Source organism: Haplochromis burtoni, unplaced genomic scaffold (genome assembly GCF_018398535.1).
Source record: "Haplochromis burtoni strain Fernald_Lab_line unplaced genomic scaffold, NCSU_Asbu1 Contig_137, whole genome shotgun sequence".
NCBI classification, from domain to species: Eukaryota; Metazoa; Chordata; class Actinopteri; order Cichliformes; family Cichlidae; genus Haplochromis; species Haplochromis burtoni.
Window position 1 is genome coordinate 1,269,813 of NW_024582498.1, and position 15,095 is coordinate 1,284,907.

Genomic DNA, 15,095 nt, shown 5'->3' on the forward strand with positions numbered 1-15,095 from the left:
TTGTACTTAAATTCTTTTTTTTGTAATTAACTGTCGTACAGGGATTGAGGAAAGACTATTAACTTTCCGCTGCCCTAACAGCCTAGAGAAGATTTGGTACATTTAGGTCTTTTTATGGGTGGGGAAATAATTTAACAAAAGTACTGTTAATATAATATTTATTATTTAATTATTTATTTTTTTAAATGTGAAATTAGTCCTTTCTCACCGGCGACACCACGAGCAGCTACGTGACGTCATTTCGGGGGCGGGGCTTGGATTTTTTTCTGGTGTATTTGCAGAATACCTCACTTCCTCGGCTGCTGCCATTATTGTGGTGAATGAGGAAAGAAGAGTGGGAGATACGGGGACAGTGGGGGAAGAACGAGAGGGAGGGTGGTCTCAAGAAACAAGAGCTAGCTGCCTCTGGAGCATACAGGGAAGGGCCCTCATAACGGGCGCGAGCAAGCCAGGTTATGGCTCATTCGGCTACTAACGGTGTGGACCAGGATCTGGCCAGCAAGAGGCTGCACTCAAGGTAGGAAGCCTCGGGAGTACATCGGTATATCATAAGGGGGGTCAGCTCCGTAGCACGTCCTTGAATGCCGAAAAAGAGACAAGTAAGACGATTGAGAGAGAGAATAGCAAGGGCTGCCAGCTCACAGCTTTGCTTACTAAGGAGGAACTGGGCAGGGGGAGCTTGACCAGCCAGCTTTCACAGATTTAAAGAGCTCAAGACCCAGCCACAGCTGCAGCCAGAGCCCAGCTCCAAGCCTCATTCCTGGCTCGGGTCACTGAGCGGCTGTGGCTGGAATGTACAGACTGAGAGGAGCCTCATAAGATGCAGACGCGGTGTAACAAGGGGAGACTGGCTAAAGGGTGCACAAGCTGACAGCGCGCATGGTTTTTAAGGTGCGATGTGTGTGCTGAACTTCACCTTGAAGGGTGATGGACCTAAACCCAAATGCACACAGACTGGCTCTCAGAGCGTTGCTAGTTAAAACCCAGTGTTTAGATACAAATGTCACAGCCTCGTTCAGTTTCATTTGTAGTTTCTTTTAATCATCTTTGATGATCATCAGAAATATGTATACTTGCACCATTTGCCTCTTAATTAGCATAACATTTGACTGTGTCCTCCATGGCCAGGCAGTGAGAGTATTTATTAGTTTTTTGCATGATGAAGAACTCAATAATGACAGTGTTACCGAACTTTAGTTAAGTTTGACAAAACTTGAGCATATGTTATGTTGTTTGTGATTTATGATTAATCATCTCTATTTCATCTCAGATGATCCATTTGCTCATGAGAAATGTGATGTCTCATCATCTGGTCAGCTAGCTGACGGTGTGATTCAGCACCACTTATCACATAATTTTGACATTTTGTCCAGTGTCATGCATTGGACAAAACTATCATTAATCACTGTGAATATCAGAAGTATCCTACATTAAACACATTTATGGTAACATTGCCCAGAGAGCTGGGGTGAGGGAGCAGGCATGTTTATATATAAAGTCAAATCATGCTTGTATACTCTAAGTTGATACCTTATTCCATTGGCTTTAAGGGATATGTAATATATATCTTAAGTGATTATGTTAGATACTTTAAGAAAACAACAATTAAACTTACTTACTATTGTCAAGCTGCAGGAGTGACATTCACAAACCCTGCAAGGTTATCATATGCTCTGCCAACATAAACATAAGATTCATACACACACACATGGGGTGGGTAGGACTGCTATTAGAGCTGTGATAGGTTTTCCTCTATTTAACTCAACACATGACCTTTGTACATGACGGTTTGGTGTGTGTGTGTGTGTGTATTATCTTTAAACTCCAAAAAGCTTAGGCAAGCACAAAGGGGACGTTATGTTTAGGATTTATTTGTCAACTGACCCATCCTGTAAAATCCTTTTGTTTTCTTCCTAAAATGAGAACGTGTCCGGCTATAGAGATGAGTATTTTAAAGCCTATTTGTCCACTTGTGTGTGTGTGTGTGTTTGTGTGTGTGTGATGATTGAGGAGAACAAAACAATCTTTATATCTTTAAAAAAGAAAGAGAAAAACAACAACAAAAAAGCCACAAAACATAATTAGCATTAATTCAATAAATAAATCTAAAAAAAATAAGACAAGACTTACACAAGCTCTTTTTCAGTACCAAAGCACTTTGAATTAAACCCTCAAAAACAACTATTTGCTGCGGTTTTGTAAGCTTTGGAAATAGTACTGTTGTTTTTCCATAAACTTCATGTAATGGTATTTTCCCTGAACCTATACGAGATTTTTGCGATTGAAAACTGAAACGTTTACTAATACTTAAATTACAAATGTCTGACTCAGCACCTGTTGCCGTGTAACAAATGATTTGACTATAAAATTGTGACTTTGTGTCGTAAAAAAGCAAGTTAGAAAAAGGGATTTACTCTGAAATCTTTAAATCTAGCCTGTCTTTCTGTCAGTAATGACAGTAGTTACTAACTGAAATTCATCTTAGATTGACTAACATCATTGCCGTGTTCATTGCTTTGTTTTCATAGCCCCTGCAGCACTTGGTTCCCTTCGTATGGCCTACTGTGTGTGTGTGTGTGTGTGTGTGTGTAAGTAGCACTATTCAACCTGGCTCTAGAAAACAGAACATGCAGAGAGTAAAAATGCAGCTTCACAAGAGACTTAGACAAAGGAGAGAAGGAGAGAGTCTAGCTTTAACTGAAAGTGACATGCACTGAGGAAGGAAAGCATTCCTAGAGAGTTTCTCTTTGGTTTCCCTGACAACTAGCCATGGCACTCTGTAATTATGGCTGGATTACTGAGTGCACAGTTTCTTAGCTTAACCAAGATTCACAGTGTTGGACGTATAGGCCTTTAAAAATGAAATAAGAATCCATGAATTGAATTAAATCAGCTAAAACAAAAGTATAACTGATTTTAATGATGAAATATAATCCAAGTAAATTTGATTGCTGGCCATTAATTGGTTGAGATGTCACATACCAGTTGTAATTAAATACTACTCCGAAGCAGCGTGTATCCTAATGGGTTTACTGCTTTCCCAACTACATGCCTGATAAGAATCTCAGGTATGAGTGTTGAATAGCTATTTAAATGTCCTCCGGACTCTGCTCTGTACCAGGAGAGCAGCAGCAAAAGCCAACACGTGATCGAAGACAGCAGATGTGACACTGATGAAGTCAGACACAGCTTGGAGGTGGGCATGCTTTGAATGTACAGAAGTGAATCAGCTGCGCTATCAGCTGTGAGCAGACACTGAGGTCAGCTGATCTGCTGAGCGATTACCTGAAGTAACATTACACTCGATTTGGCCACTGAGGTTTTTTTTTAATGTGGTCATGAAACAGTGGTGTCTGAAAGTGAGGGTGACCTTGTTGGATTTAGAGCTAGTAGTAAATGTTCAACGCTTGCTTTTACTGAATATTGAGCAACGAGGAAAAGGAAGAAGATGTCAGAACCAGGCGAGTCTATGCAAAGGTTGGTAGAGCTTATTTGCAGCATAACAGCTATTGTGAATGCAAGCTACTGTAGGTACAATCAATTCAATTCAATTCAATTTTATTTATATAGCGCCAAATCACAACATAAGTCGCCTCAAGGTGCTTCATAGATACAGAGAAAAACCCAACAATCATATGACCCCCTATGAGCAAGCACTTTGGCAACAGTGGGAAGGAAAAACTCCCTTTTAACAGGAAGAAACCTCCGGCAGAACCAGGCTTAGGGAGGGGCGGCCATCTGCTGCGACCGGTTGGGGTGAGAGAAGGAAGACAGGATAAAAGACATGCTGTGGAAGAGAGACAGAGGTTAATAACAGATATGATTCAATGCAGAGAGGTCTGTTAATACATAGTGAGTGAGAAAGGTGACTGGAAAGGAAAAACTCAATGCATCATGGGAATCCCCCGGCAGCCTATGTCTATTGCAACATAACTAAGGGAGGATTCAGGGTCACCTGGTCCAGCCCTAACTATATGCTTTAGCAAAAAGGAAAGTTTTAAGCCTAATCTTGAAAGTAGGGATAGTGTCTGTCTCCTGAATCCAAACTGGAAGCTGGTTCCACAGAAGAGGGGCCTGAAAACTGAAGGCTCTCCCTCCCATTCGATCCACACCTCCAGGTCACACTATTAGGAAAAAGTTCAATCTGATCTCCGAATCAACAAGCCTTGCCTGTTTAAACTGAATGCCAGTTACGATTACTAAAAAGCATCAAGTTTGCAAGCCAAAAGCATGAGTCCAGTGAGACAAACAACGATAACACATCCTAATTTGATTGTTTTTAATGGACAGGAGGATTTATTACAGTCTGTTACTGTTACATTTTGTTGCACAGAGGCGGTATCTTTGCACAAATCAATATGCTCTGTTTAAATCGTAAATTCCAAATGGACCAGTAATAGTTGTTACAGTACTGTGATAGTTGTGTATACTTACATTTCCGGGGGAGCTGCACATAAAGCTACAGCTCAGGCTATGGCGTAAGGCGTGCTGCTCCAGTGCACCTACAGTGTATATTTAGTCTAGACTTACAACTCAAGCTTAACATCTGAGCTACTGCGCATTGTCCCCGTCTTTGTAGGCATTGTGTAGCCATGACCAGTTTATGTGTTGAAGGTCACCTTTCCATAAACCTCCACCAACGTAAACATTTGGATGTCTCATCTTTACTCCCTGTCTTTGTCTTCTGAGCTTTTTTAAACTTGCATTTACACTTTAGCCTAATGATGAAGCATTATTTCACATTTATATAGGTTATAATTAATTATTTGACAAATATTTATTATTAGCATTATATTGTTTTCCACTGACATTGTTGCACTCTAACCTCACTTCTGCCTCTCTTACTTACTCTTGAAACCTGCCCAGTGTGCTACATGTACTCCTTGATGCCATGGTAACAGCGCTGGGAGTTTGTCTCTGTTAGACCACAAGCAGGCTATTATGAGATGAGTGTCTCCCAAACAGAACAATTAGAGGGGGTAATAAGAGGAGAGAATGGCCGACTGTTTGGCACAAATTCTTCTTACTCCGACCGCAACGATGGCAAGAATGAATGTCACTTTGTGGAAATCCTGCCATGAAATTTTGCTCTTTGTTTGCTTCAACTTTTCCCCCCTCTATTCTTTATTTTTTGTGTGTGAGTCAGCCCGCAGGCTGCCTCTTGAAGTTTAGTTTGCAGACTTTGATTAAAGTGAGTGAGGATGTGTTGACTTCCAACTTTACAACTGCAGAGTTTGGATTTTGCTCAAGCTTTTAAAAATATTGCGAGGCATTATTAAGGCAACACCCTTTTCCACAGCCACAGTTTTACAATGCAAGCCTTCGGCTGTGTTTTAACAAACTGAGGCCCCCGTCACCGTCTCTGACCAGACTTGCTGTCTTTTTGTTTTTCTTCTCATATTCTTGCACATCTGTGACTTCCAGCCATAAATTGAATTCTCATCCAACCACAATAGCACTGACGATTGGGTAGATCAACATTTTGGCCGGTGCCTCCCACCTACTCTTAGCATTATTTTCAAACACTCTGTATGCACAAATCCCTGCATAAGCAGTCCATTCAAACATTTAATGCACAAATCTGTGCTACATCAATATCTTCTTACATGAATTTGTCAACACTCTGTGATTAAATGCGCACATATTTGTCTCATTACAAAGTTATTAACAAATGTTCACCAGAACTTCCTCAGACCATGCACACCAGTAGAGCAGGGCAATATGGCCAAAAATATTTATCGCAATATATATTTAAAAATTTGCGATAATGATATAACCGAGATATAATTGACTCGAGACCATAACTCCGCAACTTTATTAGTGCAAAAAACCCTCAGTGTATTTTCACTGAAACAAGCAGCTGTTTTTTTTTTTTTATGCAAATTCCTTGCTGACAGTTTAACCGAAAGACATTTCCATTGGAAACAGGCTGAGATATCCTGAGCATAACATGTATAATATCCACAAAACTTAAGAGGTTATACACACAATACGGTAATATTATGTTGAAGCACAGTACATATTACTCCGTGAGGCTCCCGACTATGGTAGCCATAATGCTCCGACAATCCATCAAGCGGTGCTCCTTCGTAGCTTGTCAAAGTCGTACTAAAACATCTTTTGACAGATTTTCGAGCACTGTGTACCATATAAAGTCGGTTCAAGGTTAGTAAGCACAACCAGGATTCATACACAAGGCACACCGGATTATAAGGGGCACTGTCGATTTTTCAGAAAATCAAAAGATTGATTTTAAGTGTGCCTTATTTTCTGAAAAACACGGTAATAGCGACGGCCCGCTTCCACGCTTTACCAAAAATTGTGCTTTTGTGTGTATCTGACGGACGAAAGCCAAACTAGTTCCACACCACTGAAGTTGCAGCATTTTTACGAACCAATTCTGGTTCATCTGTTTCATTCAACAATCCGCTTTTGCCCTTGTCATTCGCTTTTTCCACCATGTGCATATAAAAACAAAGGCACTGCTGCACATGCGCGTTTTACCCATATTCTATCGCAATATTTCATTTTCTTATCATTGCCTAACACTATACCGGTATTACCGTGAACGGTGTGATATGGCCCAGCCCTACTTTCACCTGTATTTTCATTATCTCTACAGATCCTATCTACTATAGAAATGTTGACGGGAGGGTGGGTGTTCACAGTGAGTCAAAGTGAGTTTGACATGCCGCTGATATAACTGATCAGCTTTAAGTAAATCGCCTCTGTATTCTTTTGTATATGCACCAACCTTATGCCTTTCATCCCTCTGGCTATGGCTGTTAGGCTCTGCTCCACCTTTCTGTTTGCACTGAAGGGTAGCCTTGGCACATTCTGATGCTGGTCTGTCTTTAAGCAAGTTGTTTAGCTATGGCTAGTGCAAAATTCATTTTAGGGCGCAAGGACTACAGAGCTGGCAAGTTTTCCTCCACTGTTGAAGAAGTAGCTGTTGCTGTTTTATGTATGCCAGGAAGATAACGTTATACACTTTCAAGGACTGTTATCTACGGTGGGAACTAGATTATCCACATTCCAGAGACTGGACTTTTGTTTGTTATTGCCAGCCATACAAAAAGGTGATGAGAGTCCCGCTTTTGCTCTAGCAGCATGTTTTTCTGCAACAACAGCAAAATTTGTTAATGTTAGCTGAAAGACAAAGAGCTGTGGAACCTCAACCAACAATACTTCACAATTTAATTGTTAGTAGTTTGCTAATTTAATGCATTTTTGATTTTTCGATGTCATCGAGGTTTTCACACAAAACCTTAATTTCTAAACAAGACTGGGTAATAGAAATGGACTGGTGACAGTGCTAACCACTGCATCATTGTGCCACCCTGTTAGTATTTGTATTTTTAGACCGCTGATGACTTTTGTTGCAATTCAGTATTGCACGTTCCAAGACTCTTCGATGGTTGGCTTTGCATGTTTCTCCTGTTTGTAAAGTAGTATCTAATTTCACAATGGGTACTTTCTAGTGAGCCACCTCCTAGCAGGCACGAGCAAAATACACAGTCTACCTTAAGAGAACAAGACTTATGGTTGCAAACTATATATATATCCGACAATCCTGAACTTCCAATCCCTTGTAGTGGGTTGAGTTCTATAAGGATCTTGTAAAAAATAATGCCACCAGCTTTTGAAAGATCTTCAGCCGCAGAGCTCCATTGAATAAACACTCTTTTGGTGTAAATTCATGCTTTAATTTTGGTTTCGACTCATTCTTCTCTTCACCTTCCTTTTTCCTAATATAGTTTATACAGTTATAGTGGTTGTTCCACTGCCCTCCACTTCAGCTATGAAAAATTAAATAATCATTTTCTTCCTGTTTACATTTTCCAATGAAAGTTTGTATCCAGTTGCAGGAGGAATTGCATACTGAAAGCAAGATTTCTAGGAAACTAATCAAAATTATTGAATTCTCTTTATTACATTGTGCACTGAGAATTAACATTAATAAGTAATTTATATGCATTCAATTTATCATGTTATTTTGCCATAAAAGGCAAAAATAGCATTTATTATATACATGTAGACGGCAAAAATAGGAAAAAACCCCACTTAAATGTAAATTCCTATGTATATTTCCATGTTACTGTATAGATTGATATTTAATAAAAGGGGAAAACAACGCTGTAGTGAAGAGATCTCTTGTAAATCCCTTGTTTAGCTTGTATTTTGCTTGCTGCCCCTGTGACATTGTCTTGGTTAAGTAGGGCACTTGTTAATGTAGTTGTGCTTTCTGTGCTTTGAAAGCAGTTGGACATGTGTGTCATAGTGGCAAGATTTTCATGCAGGAAGTGTTTTTTATAGCTTTAAAATAAAATTAATCTAAAGATTAAAAACAGAAAGTTAACATGTGTTTCCTTATTAGTGAAAATAAGTTTACTTAATACGTCCCTTAGGTCTTATTTACTCACAGTGTCATCTGTCTCGGTTGGTGACCTAATAATGTTTATGCTAGTGTCAGCATGTAGTTGGATTTGTTTAGGCCACTCACTGTGCTGTATTGTCTCTACTGAGGAGGTGCAGGGCATTGGATTAGCCATCCCTGTCTCTCTCATCCTTTCTCTCTGCCTCTCATTGGAGCAATGGTCAAGCTTAGATATAAGGTATTCACTTTGTAATCATTGACTGTTCCTCTACTCTTGCCCAGAATGGTCTGTCATCATGCTCCCCTGTTCTTTTAAAACCTGATAGAACAACTGGTCTCCGGGTCAGACTTGAGGAGAAGTTGAAGAGGATTAGAGATGAGCACAATTTTCTGTTGGGAGTAGCGGGAACTGAATTACATAACAACAATGGATATCTTAACTTGATTAAAATCATCTGGATTAATAAAACATAAACTTGTAAACTTGTGACGTCTTAGAAATTCACTTGTTTTGGAGCTCAACGTTCGTGTGGAATGATCTCAAATTCCCTCTGGACTGTTTTGTCTGCAGGTTGCTTCACTGTGTAGTTTTGGAGCGATCTTGAGGACTTGAATAGCACACATTTTTCTCGGCTGGCTTTGGACTGTGGTTAGAATTTACAATTGGAGTGTGTCCAGGTTTGTTGTAATGTTGCTGATATGGTGGTTTTTATTGAAGCTGGGAAATATAAACTTTATAAGACCGCAGTTTGTTAAAGTGTGAGAGGAATTCTTAGTTGTAAGCATAGTACTTAAATGAACTCTACAGAGTTCATTTAAGAGTTTTCTGATAAAGTTAGTTTTACTTAACAATACCATCATGGCATCTGAGCCTTGTCCTCTGACTGGAGCAGAGAGAGCCGTGTGTAGACTTGTCCACTGTGGACCCCGACCTCAAGCTATGCTAAAGCCTTTACCTCTGGAGCTCCAGGTGTATGTGGACAAAACAAGGACCAAGCAAAAACACAGGTACTGTAAAAAAAACCCAAAACAAAACTCAAAAGTAACCCGTCAAGTTTTTACAAACCAAAATGACCTTGGTGAGCACATACATTCCATATTAGGGCAATGTTATGAAATTTGACTAGAACATAGTGTAATATCAGCTGCTTTAAATGACTGTTCACGTCACAGTAAATCTTTTTTGCCTCAAAAATGACGATGCATTCGCGTCTTCGATTTGACAATAAATAAGCTGTAATGCAGAAAACTGCAAATGGTACGACTCTTTACCCTTTGAATGGAGCCTTTTGCAAAGCCTTTTGATTAGATGCAAGGATAATCCTTGCTTATCTCTACATTCTAGTACTTTATCTGGAATTTAGTGTTACTACTAAACTGTCTGGTCTTGTTTATCCTGGATTATGCAATGCATTTAGGGTGTATACTTCTGGATATAGCTCACTCATGAAGCCTTGTTGTACGCTTACAGTGAGTTCTGACTGGACACCACAGATGTTTTGCTGTATTTTAGCTCAGCAGCCAACTTCAATCTCTGAAACATAGTTTTGTTAACTTTAAGGCATGGAGTGCAACATAGGGCAAAATACTAACCCCTTTAGCTGTTCAGAAATACCAGATTTTCATAGACTTCATGCATTAACCCTGCAGAGGTCTGGCATCCTATCCAGCGTGTACCCCTGCTCTCATCAGAGACAGCTGGGGTAGGCTTTAAGCTGCCGGAGCCCTGAAGTAGATAAGCAGTTAAGGAAGTGGATGGATGACATTGTCTCAGATTGCAGTCAGTAGAGAACCATATTGTTTTTCAAATGTTTTCTCTCTGGTGTGGGTGGGACACTCTGTCTCTGTCTTATTTTGTTTCATATCCTCATAAAAATCTCAGAACATGCAAGAGAACGGCACGCCTTCGAACATCAGGCTGTTAACTGATTTAAGCAGTTAAAAGTGTATTACCTTTTCAAGGTGTTCGTCATCGAGCTCAAACTCAGTTACTAAGGCAACAGTCCACAGAATTTATTACAGACCTTGTTGTCATGGTGATACTGCGTCTCTGTGAAAGTATATTTCACTGCGACTGTAATGGTATCCATGTTTACTGTATGTCCTAATCTGTGATAGGGCTAATGTTTTTATTTCATTAGTTTCATGACTTTATTATATGCGTGTATCTTGCAGGATGGAGGCCTCGTGCTTAGAATTGGCCTTGGAAGGAGAGCGGCTATGCAAGGCTGGGGACTTCAAAGGGGGAACAGCGTTTTTCGAAGCAGCCGTAAAGGTCGGCACAGAAGACCTGAAGACCCTCAGTGCCATCTACAGCCAGCTGGGCAATGCATACTTCTACCTTAAGGAGTATGGCAAAGCCCTGGAATACCACAGACATGACCTTACCTTAGCAAGGTGAGCAATGTGCACAAGCTATGAGTAAAACATTCACCTCAGCTTTGTGCTGCTTGTTTTGAGCTGCTTGGGAGTCTTATTCAACAATCTGTTTGCTGCACTGTAAATGGTTAATAAACTTCACATTTGAAATCTTTAGCTGAGAAGAACTGCATCTTTACGATAAGGGAACTTATACACAGATCAATAAACCCTGCATGCATACTGCATCCATCACACGGACATGTAAGAGGACTGTGCACCAGTATGCAGGAATCATATGCTACGTTCTGTTATTTGATGTACACACAGTTCAAAAGGAAAACAGCCTTTTCCACCCTTTTTTTTTTAGATGATTTGATGCATGGAAACCTTCATGAATTTCAGACAAAGAAATTAAAAAAAAAAGTGAGGAGACTTTTACGTAGTAACAGTTGACAAATACCAACTGGATATTTAGCTTGTGAGTAATCTGGTCTCCTGCAGTTAGTGCAGCTGGTACTCCTGCAGGGAACTGATTAAGAACCCTAGGGAGATTTACCTTGTTACATTACAGTCTCACCAGGGCCACTGGGGCTTGGTCCTCGGAAGTAGGCAACTGTTGTTGCAATATTTTAATGGTTATTCATTAGCTAAATGGATAACTCGTGGCTTCCTGTGGGTCATCTGGGCTGCCTGCTAGAGGACAATAACATAATGAAACAATGTGGCAGTAGCAGGTTCATAAGAGCATATAGTAACTGCAAGCACTTAGTGCATACCATCTTTTAGTTGCTCAGTTTCAAAGTGTGAAAGTGAAAAAAGGAGAACGACACAATGGGGAAATTATTTCTCACTTCCAGCATGAAGAGAAAGTAGGCCATAGCAACCAGAGAGGAACTAATCGTGTTGACAAGTTCCGATTCAGCGATGCATGATTAAGCCTAAAGTAATTAGTGGACATGGTGCTTTATTTAGTGCTTGTTATGCTTTATAATGCATTGTCAGTGACTCTCTAGGGTTGTGTATAACTTTACATGTATAACAAATAAAGGAAATCAGTTATGTTCAATAGCCCGTTGTTGAATAAATGTAATATAGCAGCAATATGACTGAATATCTTATAAATTCCTTGATGTGGATGGTCATTTTAGGTCCAGAAAAAACAGTCTTGGAAAACAGAAACAGTGACCAAAACCACAACCTTAAAGTGACATTTGATTTCCTTGATTCACTTTGTTTTCTTCACCAGATGACAGTAATCAGATACGGTCTGTTGTAGATATTAATTGCAGTGATATTTAGTTTGTGGTACACCAAGCTTATTGTGTATTTTTTATTTTATTTATTTATTTTTAAAATAAGAGCTGTGTAGATCACTGATTGATCTAAATGTTTAACTAGTGGGGTCTCAAAAAAGCAGTGATTTTGATTCTAATGGTGCAAGATCTCCGAGCAATAACTTGGTCTTTAACTCTGCCACTAATCGCCAAAGATGTCTTTCCTCCACAGAACAATAGGAGACCGAATTGGAGAAGGAAAGGCCAGCGGCAACCTCGGTAACACTTTAAAAGTATTAGGGCGTTTCGATGAGGCCGCTGTCTGCTGCCAAAGACACCTGGACATTTCTCAAGAGCAGGGCGATAAGGTAACATTATGTACATATATTTGGATATCCAAACAAACCAACACAAACAGAAATATGAAAATCTTCTCGGAAAAAGATAGTGGCAGCCTGTGTTTCTTCACTGTCCTGAAGGTTGGAGAGGCCAGAGCACTGTATAACATGGGGAACGTGTTTCACGCAAAGGGCAAACAGCAGTTATGGGGCTGCACCCAAGAACCAGGGGACCTGCCTCCTGATGTCAGAGACACACTGCAAAGGGCTACTGGATTTTACGAGTAAGTATGTTTTATGCCTGTAGAGCAAATGAATGTATAGAACAGCTACCAGAGTCACAGTAGTCAGTAGCTCTGACATACGAATGTTGCTGCGTTTTGTGGTACTATTGATGATTTTTGAATATTGTCAATTCCCTTTTTTGTCAAGTAGTGGCCGAGAGTTGGTTTGGCTGCTTACTCATTTTAAACAGAATAACAGTGTACATGTGTGTAACACTGAATTTACTTTTGAGTCCCTGATGATTAAAAGCAACCGTCACAGCCCTCACTGTGCTACCGTCTTTATGACTGGGGTGAGGGCGACTTTGAAAAGATTTTTTAAATCTGTTTTAATACAGTCTTGGTACCACCACTGTGATAATGAAGGTTTCATTTTATTTTCACCATACTATCAAATATTTTAATTTCTACTCTCCTGCTGTTATTTTACCAAGATTTTTGTCAATAATATGCCAAGATAAGAGCAAATAAGTTAAATAATGTGTGCCAATTAGGTAAACATGATGAGGTCCTTGACCCGGTTTCTCCTCCACATGTTGAGAGGGTTGAATTGGGGCTAAACTGGCCTAAACTTATTGTAATGCAGGTTTTACAGCATAAAGTCTTCAGTTGAACTTTGATAAAGGAAGTGTTGTCTTTCAACACAAGAAGTACAACACACTGATTATATTGCAACACATCATCTTATTTCTTTATAAATTATGGGCTGAAATGTTCACGGGCAGGCTGTAAATGACATTAAAAAGAAACCAAATGCAGTTAGTGCCAATTTGGTGTTTCTGAAAATATGGCCAATACATAAGAAAAAGGGTACACTGAAAAAACACTATTTTACAGATAGAAGTGTGTGCAACATAGCTCATCTTCCTGGGTAACTTAAAGAGCCCATTTGAAAAAAAAAAAAGAATTAATATTTCACTTTTTTGGTTTCTTTCTAGCTATAATGAATGTAGTAATTGCTTTATATCAACATCAATTAATTAGCTGTTGTCTCATGTCATACCTCGCATAGTAGACTCAATTCTGTTGATTACGCATAAAAATGGGAATGCAAAAAAAAAGTTCAACAACCAATAACAACTAAATGTGTGTGCCTGGATGTGTAGGATGAACCTGTGTTTGGTCAAAGAGCTTGGCGACCGAGCTGCTCAGGGGAGGGCCTACGGGAACTTGGGCAACACCCACTACCTGCTGGGTAACTTTGTGGAGGCTATAAAGTTCCACCGTCAGGTAAGAAATCCACATTTCATCCACAAGTTTCAAGATCGCACTGCTGTAATGCAGAGGTGGGAGGTATCAGCCATAATGATTTCATATGAGCAGTTTTCCAGCTTGGACCATTCACTGTGCAGCTGTTCAGCAGCCGTGGCCTCCCATCATATAATACATGTGTGATACATACATATCATGTTTGGGTGAATGATGTTGAAGTTCATAGGTGTATTAATAGATTGTAAATTAAGTAAGGAAACTCAATAAAACATATTTCAATAAAAATGTTTACAAGAATCGCGTTATTACACCAAGTCAAAGAATTTATAAATCCCATTTCTTTTTAGATAATGTGCTGCTCACTCGTAGTTCCATACTTGACCTACAAAGTGGAATGGAATACAGTGCTGTGCAAAACCCAAATGCTGTAAACAAAGAATGCTTTCAAAAATGGAAGTGTTAATCATTTCTTTTCATCAATCAACAAAATGAAGTGACTGAACAAAAGAGAAATCTAAATCAAATCAATACTCGGTGTGGCCACACTTTGCCTTCAAAACAGCATCAATTCTTGTAGGTACACTTGCACACAGTTTTTGAAAGATCTCGGCTGGTAGGTTATTCCAAACATCTTGGAGAACTAACCATAGATCTTAATCATGTAATCCCAGACACACTCGATGATGTTGAGGTCAGGGCGCTGTGGGAGCCATATCATCACTTCCAGTACTTCTTGTTCTTTACGCTGAAGATAGTTTTTAATGACTTTGGCTGTGTGTTTGGGGTTGTTGTCCTGCTGCAAAGTACATTTGGGGCCAATAAACAATTATTTATATTTCTGAAAGCATTCTTTGTTTATAGCATTTTTTCACACCTGCCTAAAACTTTTGCACAGTACTGTAAATGGATAAATAATAATTCTAAAAGGAATAAAGCGTAGTTGCATATACGTTTGTTTATATTATGTGCCCTTTTTGCAGAGATAAAGTTGTTCTTTTCTTGTTTCCCTTTGCTTTTGAAAAATATTGCTTGTTTTGCAGTATTTTTGCAGTATTTTCAGACAGAAATAAAATGAAAAAAAAAACCCCAAAAAACCCCCCCCAAAAAACCCCAAAGATTTGAATGAAGCTCTTTCATTTTCCAAATTTGTTTCACAACATCATGTAAAAGATGAACCTAATGTTTTACATATGTTTTGCCTTGTCTGGTGTGGTTTTGGTGGCCTGTGTCCTTACTGTTGTGGCCTTGA

At 39.4% G+C, this 15,095-nt stretch overlaps 1 protein-coding gene across 2 annotated transcripts in view; it reads left to right on the forward strand.

Moving 5' to 3' along the window:
- The first annotated feature begins 271 nt into the window (after positions 1-271).
- The window catches only part of gpsm1b (G protein signaling modulator 1b), a 30,171-nt gene continuing 15,347 nt past the window's right edge, over positions 272-15,095 (forward strand). Inside the window, exons 1-5 of one of the 2 annotated variants that reach the window (XM_014336457.2) lie at positions 272-517; positions 10,553-10,774; positions 12,245-12,380; positions 12,492-12,634; positions 13,741-13,864. In XM_014336457.2, coding sequence (XP_014191943.1) covers positions 456-517; positions 10,553-10,774; positions 12,245-12,380; positions 12,492-12,634; positions 13,741-13,864 — 687 coding nt within the window. In that variant the 5' untranslated portion in view covers positions 272-455. Of the gene's footprint in view, positions 518-6,559; positions 9,386-10,552; positions 10,775-12,244; positions 12,381-12,491; positions 12,635-13,740; positions 13,865-15,095 lie in introns of those variants that run through there. The other variant, XM_014336456.2, reaches the window with a different exon arrangement.